This window comes from Molossus molossus, unplaced genomic scaffold, assembly GCF_014108415.1.
Source record: "Molossus molossus isolate mMolMol1 unplaced genomic scaffold, mMolMol1.p scaffold_m16_p_1, whole genome shotgun sequence".
In the NCBI taxonomy this organism is placed as follows: domain Eukaryota; kingdom Metazoa; phylum Chordata; class Mammalia; order Chiroptera; family Molossidae; genus Molossus; species Molossus molossus.
In genome coordinates, this window is record NW_023425344.1 from 204,419,229 (window position 1) to 204,438,303 (window position 19,075).

The window sequence follows — 19,075 nt, forward strand, 5'->3', positions numbered from 1 at the left end:
CACATTGATGTTTTTCTCTCTCTCCCTCCTGCTCTATTTGAAGATTAATGCAAAAATCTCCTCGCATGAGGATTTTAAAAAAAAGAAAATACACATAGATGGGTTCCAGTTTTTTCACATGCATCTGTTGCAGAGAGTACATTACTGACATCAGTGTATTTTCATTATGTCTCTGACATACCACACACAAAGATGTGTTTTCAAATATGTACTTTTGGGCCCTGGCCGGTGTGCTAAACGGTTAGAGCATTGGCCCATGAACCAAAGGGTCTTGGGTTCGATTCCTGGTCAAGGGCATGTATCTGGGTAGCAGGTTCGATCCCTGGCCCTGGTTGGGGTTGTGTGGGAGGCAACCAATTGATGGATGTTTCTCTCTCTCTGTTTCTCTCTCTCCCTCTTACCCCACCCTCTTTCACTTCCTCTCCCTCCCTTCCACTCTATCTAAAAATCAGTGGAACAGTATCTTCGGGTGAGGGTTAACAACAACAAAATATATATAGTTTTGGGAAGATGTTACAAATTGTGTCTTTTAAGAATGTTACTGCATCATCATCATCATAATCATTTCTGTTTTTTAGATGCTTAGTCTATATACCAGATGCTTATGGTATTTCATTTTCATTGGTTTTAATAATTACTCTGTGCAATAGATATTATTATTCTTCTGTTTGAGATGAGAAAGCTATGATTAACAGACATGCTGAAGGTCTTAGAGCTAGTATGAATGTGAACATGGAATTTAAGTTCAGTTTCTTCTTATGACCACGTAGCTCAGTGGGTCAGAGTGTCGTTTGGATATGCCAAGGTTGTGGGTTGGATCCCTGGTCAGGGTACATACAAGAATCAACCAATGAATGTATAAAATAAGTGGAACAACAAATACATGTTTCTCTCTCTCCTTCTCTCTTTCTGTCTCTCTCTCTCTCCACTTTTTTCTTTCTCTCTTTTTCTCTAAAATCAATAAATAAAAAATTTCTTTTTAAAGTTCAGTTTCTTCTTATGCCAAAATCCATAATCCTTTACTGTTTTACTGTTTCTCTCTTATCCACCTCCTTGCACATTAGTATTGGGACCTTTCTATGTTATCAGTACTATTAACTTTTAACTGATTTGTGTTTATATAATACCTTAGTTGAGATATCTATAGTATGTATTCCTTATGATTTATGCTTATTTTGTCAAATGCAGTATTAACTTTTGTGTTGTAGGAAAATACTAGAATTATGTTATTGTCTTTAAACTTAAAAGTTCCTGAGAGTTTTTTGAGAGCCACTCTTTAGTCTGAAAAATCAACTAGCTCATTGATCCTCAAATATTTGGATTTCATGAACTAATCAACTTTTTATTTTTAGGTCAGAAGACAGACATTGGCATAGTAATGTTTAATCCCTCTCCCCCAAACCACCTTAGTAATAAACAAATAAAATTATTTATTAACCATTATTTTATTAATAAAGAAAAAAGTAGGAGTTAAAGATTGAAACATTGGGCAGTACATAATCACAAAAGTAAAGAAGATGACCATTAAAGTGAGTAAATTTAGTTTTACTGTAGAAACTCACTACATTATACTTTGTATTAATTTGCAGTGGATGTTGAAAACTTTTTTTATGAATTGGTAGTGATCCATGGACTGATTGGGTCCAGATTTTCTCATTAATTCTTTTTTTTTTATCCTCACCTGAGGACATTTTTCCATTTTTTGTTCAGATAGAATGGGAGGGAGAGAGAGGAAGAGACAGAGAGAGAGAGAGAAACATCGACATGAAAGGGACACATCGAGTGGCTGCCACCTACACGACCCAACCAGGGCCGGGGACAAACTGCAATTAAGGTACGTGCCCTTAGCGGGAACCGAACCTGGGTCTCTCTGGACCGCAGGCCGACGCTCTAACTGCTAAGCCAAACCGGCCAGGGCTAATTAATTCTTTTAACAAATATTTAGAGATAGGAACCCTCCCCATAGCCCTACCCCCCCTCCCCATTTTTTAATTTAACTTAAGGTAGAGCTCTACTTACCTGATTCTGAGTGTTTGAGCAAAGTATTTTTTTTTTTTTTATCACCCGAGGACATTTTTCCATTCTTTGTTCAGGTAGAGTGGGAGGGAGAGAGAGGAACAGAGAGAGAGAGAGAGAAACATCGATGTGAAAGGAACACATCGAGTGGCTGCCACCCGCACGACCCAACCAGAGCCGGGGACAAACTGCAACCGAGGTACGCGCCCTTAGCGGGAACCGAACCCGGGTCTCTCAGGACCACAGGCAGACGCTCTAACCGCTGAGCAAAACCGGCCAGGGCAGTATTTTTTAATTAAAATATCCCTAAGCCCTGGCCCATGTGGCTCAGTTGGTTGGAGTGTTGTCCAGTACACCATAAGATGGTGGGTTTGATTCCCGGTCAAGGCACATACCCAGGTTGTGGGTTCTGTCCCCGGGGGGTTGGGGTACATGCGGGAGGCAACTGATTGATGTTTCTCTCTTACATTGATGTTTCTCTCTCCTCTCTCTCTCTCCCCCCTCCCTCCTTCCCTTTCTCTAAAGATCAGTAAAACATTGTTGTTTTTTTTTTATAAAGAAAATATCCCTAAGAGAGCTAAGTTTTAAGTTATTTAAAACCCAAATGGCCCTGGCCGGTTTGGCTCAGCGGTTAGAGCGTCGGCCTGCGGTCCAGAGAGACCCAGGTTCAGTTCCTGCTAAGGGCACGTACCTCGGTTGCAGTTTGTCCCTGGCCCTGGTTGGTCGTGCGGGTGGCAGCCACTCGATGTGTCCCTTTCACGTCGATGTTTCTCTCTCTCTCTCTCTTTTCCTCTCTCTCCCTCCCACTCTATCTGTACAAAAAAATGGAAAAATGTCCTCGGGTGAGGATAAAAAAATTAAAAAAAAAAAAAACCCAAATGGATGTTCTTTTTCTCTTATGTGTTGCAGTAGTTCCTACTATCACATATCCTTTGTTTATGTAGCGTCAGGCTCTGAATAAACATTTTAACAAAGAGTAGCGGAATCTATTTCTCAGAAAGAGCAAACAAGATTGGTTGGCTATCATTTTGATCTGTCTTGGTTCTCATGGTTGAAATTCCTTTGCGTTCCAGTTTTGCCATAAAGAGAACCATTTAGACCTAATCTTGCAATAGATTTTGGTTGATAGTCCTCAGTTGTCAACCTATTATTAAAAACCTTCATTGGTCTTTATTTTTTAGGTTCAATTTGGCTCTGAAAAATTTTGATTCCAGGGTTTGGTCAGTGACATAAAGAAGATATTCACAGATGACCACATATTTACTGTAAAAATAAACAAACAACAAAAACCCCTTGTTTTTCATGTGGAGTTCAATCAATTTGCAGTCACCTTAGTATTTCTTTAATATGGGCAAAGCAAAACTAGAGATACTTTCACCATAAATCCTTTAATTATTCTTTCCTATTTATTACAGTGGTTAAATGAATAAACAGCCTGAATCTCTGCCTGAAGGTTTTAAAAAATTCACAATGTCTAACTTGTAACTTGCAGAATTACTTCTTTATTTTAAATCTATTGGATGCAAGCATTTTCTGGCTTTGGGCCAACAGAAGCATAAGTGTTTTTGTTTGTTTTGATTTTTGTTTTGTTTTGTTTTTTAATCAGTAATTTAAATAGATTTTTGAATTAGATCTGAAAATGTTGCCTTTTTAATTGAAAACTTATCAATTATTTAAATTGCTAGCAGCCTTAGGCTATTAATTTTATGTGTGCCATACAATGGCATACAGTGGTTTATGATACACGTGACACATGCAATATCACATTGTGGTAAGGATTTGTCATGACAGTAGGTTGTGTGCTGTTTAAATAATAACCAACATATTAAACCAAAGTGTTGTCACACATTAGTACCATTTTATATAAGTTATTTAGAAGTTGTATTCTTTTAACTTCACTGAATGTATTTTTAAGAGATAATGAGAAGAAAACAAAGCTATAATAAATTGTCTTTTAAGAAAATTTAAAGTAATTTGGTCTCCAAGGAGATATTTAATGTATTGAGAGAATTCAGCAGCCAAGTGTTATTACAGCACCATTGTGATAGCTCTTTGCGCTTTGTTATGAGTTTGTGTTAATCAACAATCTGTTTTTATAGCGTAGTTTCTTGTAAGTTATGTTGTTAGAATATTCCACTTCTGGGATCATGGCTTTTTCTCTGACACTATTGTATCTTTTTAATTCCTCCATAAAGTATTTTTTTAATTAGAATTTGAAATGCTTTATTAGGAAAAATATACACCCAACCTACATATTCTGAAAACGGAATACCTGATCATTGCTAATTATTTAAAGGAAGCTGTTAAATATTCCCTTAATGTAGCTTACATTTTTTGTTGTTGTTTTTCCTCTCATTTGCTAGAAAGATTTTAAGGTAGTATACTGCTTTTCTCCTTCCATCTTTTTGTATTTGTTGTCTCATAGTGCTAGCTTCATTTAAGTTAACAGTGCTGGGCCTTGTTCATTGATTCATCGTAAGCTTTGTCTATCCCTGAGACCCAGCTATAGGAAGGGGTTATTTTAATGTTAACCTCTGCTTTTGGGTGACCTTTCATTAAGAAACTCAGCAGTACATCTTACTTTTGTAAATGGACTCATATTTGTTTCTGCTAAATCCTGTGTTGTAGTAAAGGATTTATTACACCTGGTTCTCTTGATACTGAGGTGTTTGTATGAGTGCAGCACAGTAGTAACAAGAATAATTTTCTTCATTTTACCCATTCTCTCCCTTTATACCATTTTTCCCCACATTGCCAGAAAAATATGGGATGAGTTTAACTGTAAAGTCTCCCATTAAGGCCGAGCCCCTGTGTTTTAGTAGAGGGTAAGTATTCCCTGTGGTACACTTGACCATAGTGTACCTTGTTAGACATGGTACTATGAGGGAAAATGCTTTTTGACCTCTGTAGCACTTTGTAAATTGGGATATGACTAGCTTTATCCTACCTAGTAGCCATAACTTGGAGGTTGCCTTTAAAATCATAGTTACTCAAGTAGAGTTGGAAGAGAGGCTTAGAGGTCTTATCCAACTGTTCCATTTTACAGAGAAGGAAACTGAGGCACAGAGAGATGAGATTCAATTGGAAGTCACTTAGCTAATGAATGGGAAGGTCTGGACAGATTCAGGCCTTTGGCTCCCAGTGTCTTCACTCCTGGTCTCTTCACTCCTGGTTTTCAGTGCTGTTTTTGTTTTGGCATCTATTGAGGAAGTATTAATATTATTGAATATAAAAATTACTCTGGGCTTTTAAAGTTTTAAAGATTGTCTCCTTACCTTTAAGGCTGAGTTTTACCCCAAAATTTCTTTCTTAGTTAGTAGTTGAATATTTAACAGCCTCGGGGCCTGTGCTATTAGAAAGTTTCCTTCAGAGAGCAAAGAGATTGAAAGTTCATTTTCCACATGTGCTTTTAAATATTCCCAATATTAAGTAGGTCCTACTTTGGCCAGCCGATGTGGCTCAGTGGACTGAGCGTCGTCCCATGGACTGAGAGGTCCTGGTTCAATTCCAGGTCAGGGTGCATGCCTGGGTTTTGTGCTCAATCCCCAGTAGGGGGTGTGCTGGAGGCAGCCAATCAATGTATCTCTCTCACATCAATGTTTCTATCTCTCTCTCCTTTCCAATCTCTCTAAAAAAATCAATTAAAAACATATTTAAAAGTAGGTCCTACTTTGACCTTAGTTTGTACATGGAAAAATCAGGTCAGTTGAAATCAACTCAGTCTTTAGTGAGTAGATTGTCCCCTAATTCAATGCAGTTTATCCAGACAGACTGATAATACAGTATATTCTCCAGGTAGGGTGGAGAAATGGTGAAGAGTGAGAAACTGAATGAAGTAAAGAAATTGTTTGGGCCCTGGCCGGTTTGGCTCAGCAGTTGGAGCATCGACCTGTGGACCAGAGAGTCCCTGGTTCGGTTCCTGCTAGGGGCACATACCAAAAAAAAAAAAATTGTTTTGGAAATTATTTCATTTTTTTTCTCAATAACATACTTTAAGCTGTGAAGTAAAGGTTTCCTTTTGTTTTCTCTTTCTAGTCATTGAATAAAGCACTTTTTAAAGGCGCAGGTATTTTGTCTGGGACATTTAGATGACCTTGAAATAGTGATAAAAATGTTATAGCCCCTTATTTAGTCACTGTTGGAAATATCTTGGGGCACCTGTGCTGGCAAGAAGCTGAAGCATACTGAAATTTACATCAAAACAAGGGGTTTATTATGCGGCTCATGGTAGCCAACGAGAAAATGAGCACAAGCAGGCCTCAGCCAGAGTGGGGCCTGTATTTTGTCATTGATGTGGCCGTGCTCCCAGTTCAGCCTCATCTCTGTAGAGGGCTCAGGGTAGCCTGTATGTTTATTCCTCTGGGGTCCTATGTCAAGACAGCTGGCAGGAAGGGACAGAACCATGTTGTACATGAATTAGCCTCTTGGGGGCTATGGCTAGGAGCTTCTTTTCAAAGGAAATGATGGACCTCTAGCACTAGGATTGCTGTTGGGCATAACCAAGGTATTAAGCCTTTGTTGGCAGCTCTCAGGGCCAGTTTTACTGGGAACAAGGAGTAGTTTCTACATATATCTGAAAGGTGAATATATTTGCTACAATACAGCAAAGTTGGAGGAACTCAGTAAATTATCAACCTAGGAAATATGACCAAAGGGGCATAAATTGAAATATAGTCAACATACAATATATTAGTTTCAGGTGTCCAACATAGTAATTTGACATTTAGATACCTTACTGTGTGATCATCATGGTAAGTCTAGTAACCATCTGTCACCGTACACAGTTATTATGGTATTATTGACTATATTCCCTTTGCTATATATTATATCCTGTAACATATATATATATATATATATATATTTTTTTTTAATCCTCACCCAAGGACATCCTTCCATTTTTTTGTTCAGATAGAGCAGGAGGGAGAGAGAGGAAGAGAGAGAGAGAGAGAGAGAGAGAGAGAGAAACATCGACATGAAAGGGACACATCGAGTGGCTGCCCCCCGCACGACCAACCAGGGCCGGGGACAAACTGCAACCGAGGTACATGCCCTTAACGGGAACCGAACCCGGGTCTCTCTAGACCGCAGACCAACGCTCTGGCCGCTGAGCCAAACCAGCCAGGGCCTGTAACATATTTTATAACTGAAAGTTTGTACCTCTTAAACCCCTTCACCCTTTATCCAATTCCAACAGCTCCCTCCCTCTGGCAACCATCAGTTTGTTCTCTGTATCTGTGAGTCTGTTTTGTTTTGTTTGTTTGTTCTTTGTTTCTTTCTTTCCACGTGTAAGTGAAACCATATGGTATTTGTTTTTGTCTGACATTTCATTTACCATAATACCCTCTAGGTCCATCCATATTGTTGTCAATGGCAAGATTTTATTCTTTTTTATGGCCTAGTAATATTTTGCTGTATGCATATATCCATCTATTCATGGGCACCTAGGTTGCTTCCATATCTTGACTATTGTAAATAATGCTGTAATGAACATAAGGGTGCATATATCTTTCAAATTAAGTGGTTTTTTGTTTGTTTGTTTTGTTTTTTTTTATTTTTATCCTCACCCGAGGACACTCTTTGATATTTTGTTCAGATAGAGTGGGAGGGATAGAGAGAGAGAGAAACATCGACGTGAAAGGGACACATCGAGTGGCTGCCACCCGCACGACCCAACCAGGGCCGGGGACAAACTGCAACCGAGGTACGCGCCCTTAGCGGGAACCGAACCCGGGTCTCTCAGGACCGCAGGCCGACGCTCTAACCGCTGAGCCAAACCAGCCAGGGCTGTTTGTTTGTTTTTTTAATAAATCCCCAGAAGTGGAATTGTTGGGCTGATTGGTAGTTTTATTTTTAATTTTTGAAGAACCTCTATACTGTTTTCCATAATGACTGTACCAATTTACAATCCCACTGACAGTGTATGAGGGTTCCCTTTTTTCACATCCTTTTCAAGACTTGTTTGATTTAGTTGTTTTTTTAATAGCAGGTGAGCAGTAGGCAGGATCTTTATCAAAGCACTATGTGAACTGGCTAAATAAAGCAGTCTGTTTGTAAGGGAATGTCCCATTTGGCCTGTTGTCTGCATGGCCTGATGGTCCTGTTTTATTTAAGTGGTAGGTTCCCTGAAGCTACTATTTAAACTTCTACTTTAGAAGTATAGCGGAATTGCTGCAGACTAGAAATAGGTGAAAGGTTAGTGTAGTCGCTGCCTCCAGCTAACTGTGTGGTGATGACTCTGAAAGCTTCAGCTGAGAGGATCCTACAAGTTTGGGACCACTGCTGAATACAAATTTAAACTCCTCTGCGAGTACGCGTTACCTTAAATGTCCAAGTTGAATTTCATCTGCTACTGGCTGCCCAAACCTCTGTTAAGACCATCTGGAGCTTCCTAACATCCTTTACGGTTTTACTATTCAAAACAAATAGTGTTATCATTAAACTTGGCCAACATGCTGTCTTTTTCACTAAATACATATAGTCAATAACATGAATTTTTATAAACAAACCCCTAGTCAAACTTTCACCGGAACTTTTCATTGTGCTTTTCTTTCTCATCATCTAATTAATCCATGACCACATGTGGCTCTTTAGTCTAGAGTCATTTAAGGAAGAACATCTGCACATGGATTGTAGTTACCTCTGCAGGGGCAATGAGGTGAGTGAGAAGTGGGGGGACCTGAAGCCAGATAAGCCTTGTAGCTATTAATTTGGTATTCAAAATAGATTGGCTTCATATGTTATTTTTGACCACTGGAGCAGTTTTTTGCTTCCTAAGGGGTCAGCATCACAGAGGGAAAGCCTCTTAAAGTATAAAAAATAATTGAAAGAAGGTATAACGGATGACACATCTGAGCAGTGTTGTAATTGAATTTGTAGTCATTTGACAGAGTTAAGAGTGTTGGGTTCTTCACAGGAAAATGTAATAAATTTACTATGGACTGCAAATAGCTGGTTAGTTTATTGATTATTGCTGTAATTACTGACTGAGCTACATATAATGGGGTATGCTTGCAGTATTGACAAAAAGAAATTTGAAAATTTTATCATTAGTAGGAAAAAACAGCGTGCTATTCCTTATAAGTTGAAATACTGCACTAATTATATTGTCTGTTTGAAGACTCGCTAAGGAGAGATTTAGGAAACTGTTTTGTTATAAATGTATAGAGTAATAAATAAGCTGTGTGTGTGTGTATGTATGTAAGACTTGCTACTGTGTAAGTTAGACGTACAATCATCAAGAGTAGTTATCATGTCTATATTAATTCCTCTTTCCTTTAAACATTTGGGGTGCACCTATTATGTGTAAGGCACAGTGGTCAGCATTGTATGGCAGTACTATTTAGTGTTTGGGGGACATCGGCCTTTTTGAAAATCTGAAAAGTTGTTTTATTCTTTTCCCATAAGGATCCTTATGATTTCAGGAACTTAAGGATCTCCTCAGGGTCATATAGAACCCAAGTTAATACCTCTGCATTAAGAGAAAATACATAAGACATGGTTTTTGCCCTTGATGAACTTCCAGAGAGAAACACACAATGTTCCTTATAATACCCTTTTACTTATTTTATTATTTATAGCACTGTAGTAATTGAGAGAAAGGGAAGGGATACTGACTCAGCCTTCATAAACCAATTAGTTAAATTCTTCTACTTCTGTACTTGGTCTAGAAAATTTCAGTGATTGCTCTGGCCTGTTTGGCTCACTAGTACAACGTCAGCCTATGGACCAAAGAGTGGCGGGTTCGATTCTGGTCAAGGACACGTACCTTGGTTGGGTTCCGGCCCTGGTTGGGGTTGTGCGGGAGGCAGCCAGTAGATATGTCTCTCTCATGTCGATGTTTCTCTCTCTTTCCCTTTCTCTCCCTCTCTCTCCCTCCTGCTCAATCTGAAGATAAATGGAAAAATGTCCTCAGGTGAGGATTAAAAAAAAAATTTCAGTGATTTTGTTTAGTGGTTTCTGTGTTACCCTATTAAAATATTTTCTTCTGTGTACTGTTGCTTGCCATGGGAGATTTATAGCAATGTGCCCTATTTTAAGATTTTTTTTTCAGGTATTTTATAAGAAGATTTTCCATATACCAGCTCCTTTCATTTTGATCTTCCTAACACCTTTATGAGGTGAACAAGGGAGGTATTTTTCCCATTTTACGGCTGACCTTACTGAGGCACAAACAAATTGCATGTCTTTTTCAAGGTCACACAGCTAGTAAATGTAGAGCTGGGACCTGAGATCACTCACTCATTGATTTGTCCACTTATACAGCCATTTTAAATTTATTTTTATTTAAAAAAAATTTTTTTTGAGAGAGAAACATCGATGTGAGAGAGAAAAACATTGATTGGCTGCCTCCTGCACGTCCCCCCTGGGGATTGAGCGCAAAACCCAGGCATGTACCCTGACCAGCAATTGAATCAAGACAACGCTCAATCCACTGAGCCACACCAACTGGGCCTTATAGCCAGCTTTCGTACAGTAAATATTTATGGGAAGCCTTCCTGAAGAGTATGATGCCTAGGTGGAGGAAGGGGACTGGCAGGGTGTTTTGGGCACAGAAAATAATATGTTTAAAGTCTTAGGTGAAAGGATGCCTGGTGCGTTCAGGAGGGGCCCGTGACTCTGTGGTATGGGCAGGGAGGGAGGGAGGATGTGAGATGGGGCTGGAGAGGAGGGTGGGCTGGATCATGGAGGGCTCCAGTGGGAGACATTTGAGAAGAGGGGACGATGCAGAGTTAATAAGACTGGTGGTTGAGTGTGGGGAGGAAGGAAAGGGATGCTTTGGATTACTTTCAGATGTCTGGTTTGGAAAACTAGGTCATTGTGATGTCATTTACTGAGAGAGTGAACCCAGGTGGCAGAAGACAGGTCTAGGGCGGGAGGGAGGGGTGGGAGAGGTAGGGACCTGTTGAATTTGAGGAGCCTGTGGACAACCAATTGGTTATGTTCTGAATCTTAGGAGAGAAATCTGGGCTGGAAATAAAGATTTGTGATTCATCAGCTCCTAATTAGTCTCAATGACTCCTCTGGTAATTGAAACCTTTGAAGTGGCTGAAGCTAACTCAAGGAGAGTGTACAATAAGAAGAGAAAGTTGATGAAAAACCATGGGGAACTCCAGCATTTAAAGGAGGGGTGAGGAAAGAACCTCTTACAAGAAACTGAGTAGAGTGGTTAGGGAGTTAGGAAAAACCAGAAGGGTCACTGAAGAAAGAGGGAGAGGCCCCTCGTCAGCACAGGAATCTCTGTATCTCACCGTGCTGCCTTGTGTATCCCCAGCCTCTGAAAGGTGGGGTGACCTGGCCTAAGCCACACAGGGTACGAATGAGGAAGCCAAGTTCTCCTCCAGTTCAGCAGTTCATCCATTAGCCTGTTTTATCTAGTTAAATGTTTTGTGTGTGGGAAATATGAGATAACTTACCTTTTAGCTGTTAAATTATAAACACAGTTATGTTCTGAGTGCATGGACTAGAATGATAGAAGTATTTTTCTTGTTTCTCTGATAAACCCTTTGTTTTGTCTGTGAAACAGGGTGATGATCCTCACAGAATAGTATAGGATTGTGACAAATTAAATGAATAAACATAAATACGTAGTACTGAGCCTAGTCCAGTAGGTATTCAGTGAGTGATAGATGTTTCTCTGTGTGTTGCTCTCTATTTGTCTCTTTCTTCTCTCTCTTTTAATAGAGAACTTGTGCCTTGTCCAATTAAACTGCTGTTTTGGAATTCAAGTTTTTCACATGGCAGATTTCCATGAAGAAAAAAATGTAATTATTGATTGAATTGTGCTGTTAGAATCAGAATTAGGTTTATAACAAATAGAAACATTGTTTGATAAACTTGCAAACAAAACAAAGCCAAAAATTGTACTTGCTATCCCCTTGTTGACTCTGGCCCTCTGTTTAAAATTAATTAGATTTTTGGATAACTATGCTAAACTTTGTCACATCCTTATTAAAATTGTTTAAGGATTTTGAAGAATATCTCAGAGGGACTCTGAAACTAATCTGAGTCTGGTACTGGAGATTCCATTAGCAATCACAAACCTGATTAATCTTTTACTCAGTTAGCTTATTGATTATTGCTGCAATTACTGCATGTAACGGATTCTGCAAGGGATACCAGCAGAAAACATTTTATAATTGCCGCTGATGTATTCAGGTTGAGCACAACATTTTGAACTTTTTGTACATAACTACTTCTGTGTTTTTAAATGCTAGAGCACTTCTACTCAGAAAGTGCTGTGCTTAATATTGTTAAAATATTAGGAGGTTCACTTTTAATTTCTCAACTATTAATGCATTATAGATTACAAAGTGCTTTCACTAATTCTGTTGTTGCAGTTTAATTTTGAGCTTCACACTAACCATATGTCATAGAGTAGATCTCTTTACTCTCATTTGGAGGAAGCTAAGGTTCACTGAGGTTTAAATGACTTCCCGAAGGCCACTACAAGTTAGTAAGTGGCAGAATCAAGATTGGACCCCATTTTTTTTCTTTCTTTTTTTTTAAACCCTCACCTGAGAATATTTTTCCATTTATTTTCAGAGTGGGAGGGAAGGATAGAGAGAGAAACAAGATGTGAGAGAGACACATCGATTAGTTGCCTTCTGCACTACCCTGACCAGGACCAGGGACCGAACCACAACCATGGTACATGCCCTTGATTGGAATCGAACCCGCAACTCTTCGGTCTGCAGGCCGATGCTCTAACCACTGAGCAAAACTGGCAAGAGCAAGATTGGACTCCACTTCAAGCAATACGTATTTATCAAACACCTACTCTGGGCAGGGATTTGTGTTAGTGGTAATGAAAGCCAGGATAGGGTTATAGAGACTAAACTCAGTTCTTTAGATAACTTCAAATCATTACTTCATTAATGTTAAATGGTCAGTTTGTTACTTTCTGTCTGAACCATGTTAAGTATCTTGGCATACAAGATTTAGGCTTTGTTTGGTTGGTTTTTCATTTTGTTTTTGTCTACCAGAAGTCTTATCTTTGTCATCATTGTTTATATTTTATCACTATTTGGAAATTATCCCAAAATTGAAAAGAATCCCTTTAAAGGGAGAATATATAAAACCACTGAGAGGATCAAGATCTAAAAACAACTTGCTATGCAGCTTAGTAAGTGCTGTCTTATATTTTCTCATGTAAGTCCACATTAGTCCTGTGGGTAGATAGCATGTTCATTTTACAGAGAAGAAAACTGAGGTGCAGTGTCTCCTCACTGAGGTCCTGTGCTAGGAAATGGCCAGTCCTGAGACCCCTCCCTGGATCTGAGTCCTCTAACTCCTCCAAGTTCCTTGCTCATTTTGCCAGGCGGCATAGGCCTTGTGGCCAGCCAGGACCACTGTTTGCCCAGAGATACTATGTGTGGCCCCGAATTTTATCCATGTCCCTTAGGGAATGCTGTGTAAGCAGTAGCCTGAGGTACTAGTCCTCAGCAGGCCTATTCCTCAGAGGTCAGTTGCCTGAAGTAGTCCTGCGCCATGGGTTTAATTACCGACTTTTATTGTTTGTCCTTGATGGTGAATCACTCTGCTGTGTGGAACACAGATTCTCTGTTAATACAAACACAGATCAAACTCAGTATTTCAGCAGGGGGAAATGTTCCCTGGGTTTGGAAGAAATGTAGAAAAATTCTAACTACTTGCTTTGGAGAAACTGGCAAGTGGCATACTTAATATTATGACTGTGACTGAGTTGATCACATAATACAAAGAGATGTTTATAGATTGCTAAAAAATTCTTACAGTGATTATAAAAGCATATATAGCTGGCCATTTGATTTGGCACAGGTCTGAAATGAAAGGGAAACCATTTTTTAAAAATTTATTTTGTGAGGTAAATAAATAAAGTTGGAAAACAGGTCAATTTCATGCATGCAAGGTTTTATAGTAGGAAACTAATTCATTGCACCTGTTCTGACCCTTTACATTTGAGGTTATTTGTTTTCAAACTTGACCCCAAGCACCATTTTCAGACAATGCTACAATTAATTTGTTAGATAAAGCTTAAGGATATTTTATTTGTTTTTATTTCTGGTGAAGTAGTAACTGAAATTACTAACCTATTGTACATAGCAGTTAATTAAAGAAAAGCATTAACTATAGGAGAACACCACCACTGCTGTTGTCTTGTATCAGTATAAAAAGGCAGTAATTTTTTTGACAGCCACTGATTGGAAAGTTGCTTGCAGCCTTACAGAAGCAAGGGGGTACATGCTGTGGATCAATAACCGGCAAATTTCCCATTAAAAAGAATACCTGAGCAATGTTCCAAATAGCCACTGGCATCTTAATTTTCCATGGAAACCTCAAACACTGGTGTGCTGAGGACAAGTCATTTTCGGACAATTTTTCCAGACTACTTGTTAACAGTTATTGCTGTCCCAAAAGGTTGACAGCCTACATGATTGATATTTCATTTACTTGTCATCACTGTTTGAGTAATGGCAAGCACTATATTTCTGGGGTTTTAAGGAATATAGTCTCCTGAAAGACATTCACCTTAGTATGTATTCCAGAGAATGTCACGTATGTTTATGCTGATATATATAAGGTTTTATATACATAGAAGGAGAGGCTCACTTTCCTTTACAGTTTGAAAGTCCTTGGAGAGCAAGGTACTCTCATATCAGTCCATATCTATCAAAAATTCATCTTCACTTTGTTTTTAGGGCACAGAGCCTTAGATTTGTTAACTTCTGATTTCCAAGATGATATAGAATTTAAGGTGTAGAAATAAAGAATAAAGGATTACCTTTATTTCTGAGGGAAACAAAAAACTTGATCTAGTTATAATTAAATGTTCATAAAAACAATATAAGAAGACATGTGTATATCTTCTAAAAGAGAAACTTACAAATGTCAGCAAATAATTATCAAGGAAGAATTTCCTGAAAATGTAGTAGTTAAATAACGTCTGTTTGTTTTTAATATAAAGCAGCAAAGATTAAAGAAAGGTTAGTTCTACTTTGTGACAACCCCTCAAAACACAAAATCATCAGTTCTCGTTGATATTTTGCCACCAAGAACATCACTTTGTTGTTTGTCAAGTCTTAAGGAAGTGAGAGCACAGAAGTGATCTCCAAGTTGGGTGGACATAGGCTCATCGATTAGCATGTTGAGGATAATGGCAATCAGACTATAATACAACCTCCTGAAGGAATCTGTTTCTGAAGAAGTGTGAGAGCTGTTTCACTTAGAACTTTATTTTTTGTACCCAGAATTTTAAAGTGTTTATACGATTAAAGCATAAAAGGTATGTTTGCTTGAAACTGGGCTTCCTTTATATCAAATTATCCTATCATCTTTGGATGGATAATATCTTGTTTTTTCATTCTGTAGTCACTATGACTTAGATTTCCATTATCTGTGCATTTTATACCTAAATATGAATAATGTTTGATTAACTAACTGGCAGAGAGGTCCAAGCTAAAAGTGAGTCATCTTCATTTTGTTTTACAAAATCCAGGGGAAAAGAACAAGAGGCAGTTTGAGGAATTTCCACTAAAATGCTTTGTGTGTGTGTTTTTTTTAATACATTTTATTTTCAAAATACGTCTACAGATCAAATACTTATTTGAATTCTTAATCAATAGTTTTACTTTTAAAGATAAATGACAGTGTAGAGGATAACATTACACTGGACTTTCAATCTAGAATATTCACTATAGTCATTTTAATGTGCAAATGGGGACAAAGTATTCTTGAGGCTGATATGTATACCAGCAATTTACAAAAGCACTATGAATTAAACAACCCATAAGTGCCTGTTCCAGTATTCATACATTACTGAGTAATCTCTTTCTGTAATCTCTTTGCAGTATTATTCCACAGTAATGGAACAGCAAGTAAATGGACAGTTAATAGAGCCTCTGCAGATATTTCCAAGAGGTAATGTTGAACAAATTCTAATCAACAATGATTATTTCAGTAAACTGGTTCATCAACAGTTATGTTTTCCAAAGGTTTAAATGCACATAACATGATGTTTAGCTCTTAATTTGAAAAAAAACAAAAGAAGTATTCATTATCGTGGGGATTGCAGACTATATTATAGTTATGGCAGATAAAATATCTAATTTACTAGAGTAAATTAAACTAACTAGATTGTTTTTTGTTTTTGAAGTACATACTTACATTCGCTTAAAGAACTCTTTGGGGGTCCACATGGTTTCTAAAGCATTATAAATGAATGACTTTAATTTTAGATATTTATAAACTGTGGCTCATAATGGTAGCCAAAGCTGCTGCTGTGGAGAAAGCTTTCAGCTAGTACAGAAGCTAAGGTTTACCAAGGAGCTTTAGGAGGGAGTTTTTGGTAAAATGTTTGGTGCTTGGTTTTTGGGGGTGCCACTTTCTAAATAAGGAAAAATCCTCATAAATAGGAATTTAATTGTTAAGTCTCCAAAAATATAAGCTGATTAAGGTAAGTCTTGGTGAATCACTTAGTTAAATAATTTGCTTTTTCCCTTTTAGGTTTGTCACTACTAGCCTTATATCAGATAGTGATTGTTCACTTGTATATATATAAACGTTTTCTCAAAATTTGAGTAATGGAGGAAAGGAATAGTTTAATTATATAAACCATTAAGTCTTTCACCCATTATACATTGCCCCACTTGGAATCCATATTTTCTAACTGATGGAACAGATAAGGACATTCTCTAAGTTACTCTTCTAGAAATAACTTAATTGAAATAATTGAAAGTTAAACTTTACCTTCGTTAACTGATACTGTACAAATAATCGTGGTATGAGTTTTCTAATTAAACATTCTAGACTTTCATTACCTGTAACACTCTGAAGTTTGAATGGCTCAATTAACTATTAGACTCTTGCACTGATATAAAGTCCCCAAAGGCAGCTGACTTGGCCAGCCCACAAGAAGATCTGGGTTCAAGAGCTGTGCCGCTCTTCTAGCATTGATGTAGTGGTGGGATTGAGAGTTATCAATAACTTATGTAAGAGCTAAATGAAATTGGGCTATTGACAGTTTGTCTGAAGCAGGGATTATGATTAATCCAATTCTGTTGCACTTGACTAAACACTAGAAGAAGAAAAAAAGAAAGGGAAAGAAATGTTGCCATTTTTGTATATTAGGCCAATAACAAGGATGTAGATTGTTTCAAACTATTTTTAATGACTGGAGAATTTGGTTAAGTTGCAAAATTGTTTCTGTATAAGGAATATTTTTTTACCTGCTTGAAAATTTCCATTAATTGCTTTCCTACTTGATGGCATTGTGGCTCTGCCATTACAGCAAATCCTAGTATAGAATCCTGGAAAATCACAGGTTAATGCTGTGGGCCTTTGTGTTGCTGTCTTTCTTTTTCCAAAAAAATATTTACTTTTTCTCTAAAATCTTTTAAATTTTTTTTCATTTTGTGAGAAGTCCCTGTCATTGTGACTATATCACTGTGCCCCCTCCCATGATAATAATTTTTAGACATCTGCCCTGTTCAAGTACCAACATTGCTTTCAATATTATTATTTCTAATTCTTCCAACAGTTTTGCCTATTAGGTATTATTGCTTTTATTGTATAGATAAGAATGTTGAAGTTCAGGGAAATTAAGTAATTTCAGAATCACACAATTTATAAGTGGTTAATGTACCCTTTGAGTAAGAATTTTGTTTAAAATATAATTTGCTGAAAATAGAAAGGCAGTTTTTCTTTTTGTCTTCTGGGAATAGTGACTTCAGGCATTAACAGTGGCCCAGCATTTGATATACCAGTGAAAGTTGTCCTACAATACAGCCTCTAGCAAAACTAGGCTTTCCTGAACCCCTGATAGTAGAATTATGTCCCTTTTATACGAAGAAGATTGGGAAAACCTCAAAATCTGCATATGACATGTACCCAGGCTGACTTCTTGGAGTTCGTGCTGTGAGACCTAAAGTTCTAATGAGGTTGTCTAAAATGGAAAAACACGTCAGCAGGGCCTGTGGTGGATTCGTGTGTGCTGAATGTGTCCATGACGGGATCATTGTGCAAGTATTGAAGGCACAAGCACAGAGTCAGAAGCTAAATAAAATTTTTAAATGAAGCTTTTTTTTTAGTAATAAAATCATTTAAAGGCTTGTTAAAAAAAAAATAGAAGGGCTTATAAGTTAAAATATTAGTGGTGTGCACGGGGGTAGTGTGAAGGAATTTGTGGGAGTATGGAGGAAGAAGAGTGTAAGGTAGAGACAAGATACTGAAAAGAAGAAACTAAATGAGATATGAGTGTCACATACATTCCTAGCACAGAACCTATTAGGCTCTAATTTATTAAAGTTCTTCTGTGCCAAATTTAAATGTTTAAAAATATGAGACTCAGTTTCTCTACCTCTATGTGTGTTTGTTTTTTTGCATGCTATTGTACAACTCTTTAGTTTTTGTAGTCTTTTGCTTTTTGCTTACTTATCTACATCATGTATAGATAAGTGAGATGATGCAAACTTGTACAATTAGGATATAAACATTTTGGGTATATTAACTGGGTCTATGTAGTTGGTCAGAGGCCCTCAGACCTTACATTCTATGGTCAGGCCCCATGTTAAAAATAATTTTTGGCCTGGCCAGTGTGGCTCAGTGGTTGAGCATTGACCCATGCACCAAGAGGTCCCTGGTTCAATTCCTGGTCAGGGTACATACCCAGGTTGTGGGCCCGATCCCCAGTGGGGGGCATGCAGGAGGCAGCCAATCGATGTTCTCTCTCATCAATGTTTCTCTCTCCCTCTCCCTTCCTCTCTCTCTAAAATCAACAAATAAAAATAATTTAAAAATAATAAAATAATTAAAAAATAAAAATAAAGAATTTCTGGACTGGATAAGTGAGAAAGACAGGAGATGAAGTTTCTGTTCTAGCATCAGATGTTCTCTTTATTCTAAGGAGGACAATTGCTTTGGATGGTAACTCCCAGCTCATGGTCCTCTCTGCTGTTAAATATGTTAAATGTTAGTAAGTGTGAACATTTACTAGCTTTATAGTAATTTCTGACTCTATACTTAGGAACTATGAGGTTACTAGGTTTTCTGAATACTGGTTAGATTTTCAGTCATAAAGGTTTGA

The 19,075-nt window shown here is 37.7% G+C and overlaps 1 protein-coding gene across 10 annotated transcripts in view; it reads left to right on the forward strand.

Moving 5' to 3' along the window:
- The window catches only part of MAP2K5 (mitogen-activated protein kinase kinase 5), a 266,821-nt gene that overhangs the window by 18,395 nt on the left and 229,351 nt on the right, over nucleotides 1-19,075 (forward strand). For all 10 annotated transcript variants that reach the window (XR_004960015.1, XR_004960014.1, XR_004960022.1 and 7 more), the window contains exon 4: nucleotides 15,843-15,912. Coding sequence is in view for 6 of the 10 variants with exons in the window: in XM_036265405.1 (XP_036121298.1) it covers nucleotides 15,843-15,912 (70 nt within the window). In the remaining 4 variants the exon portion in view is untranslated. The remainder of the gene's footprint in view (nucleotides 1-15,842; nucleotides 15,913-19,075) is intronic.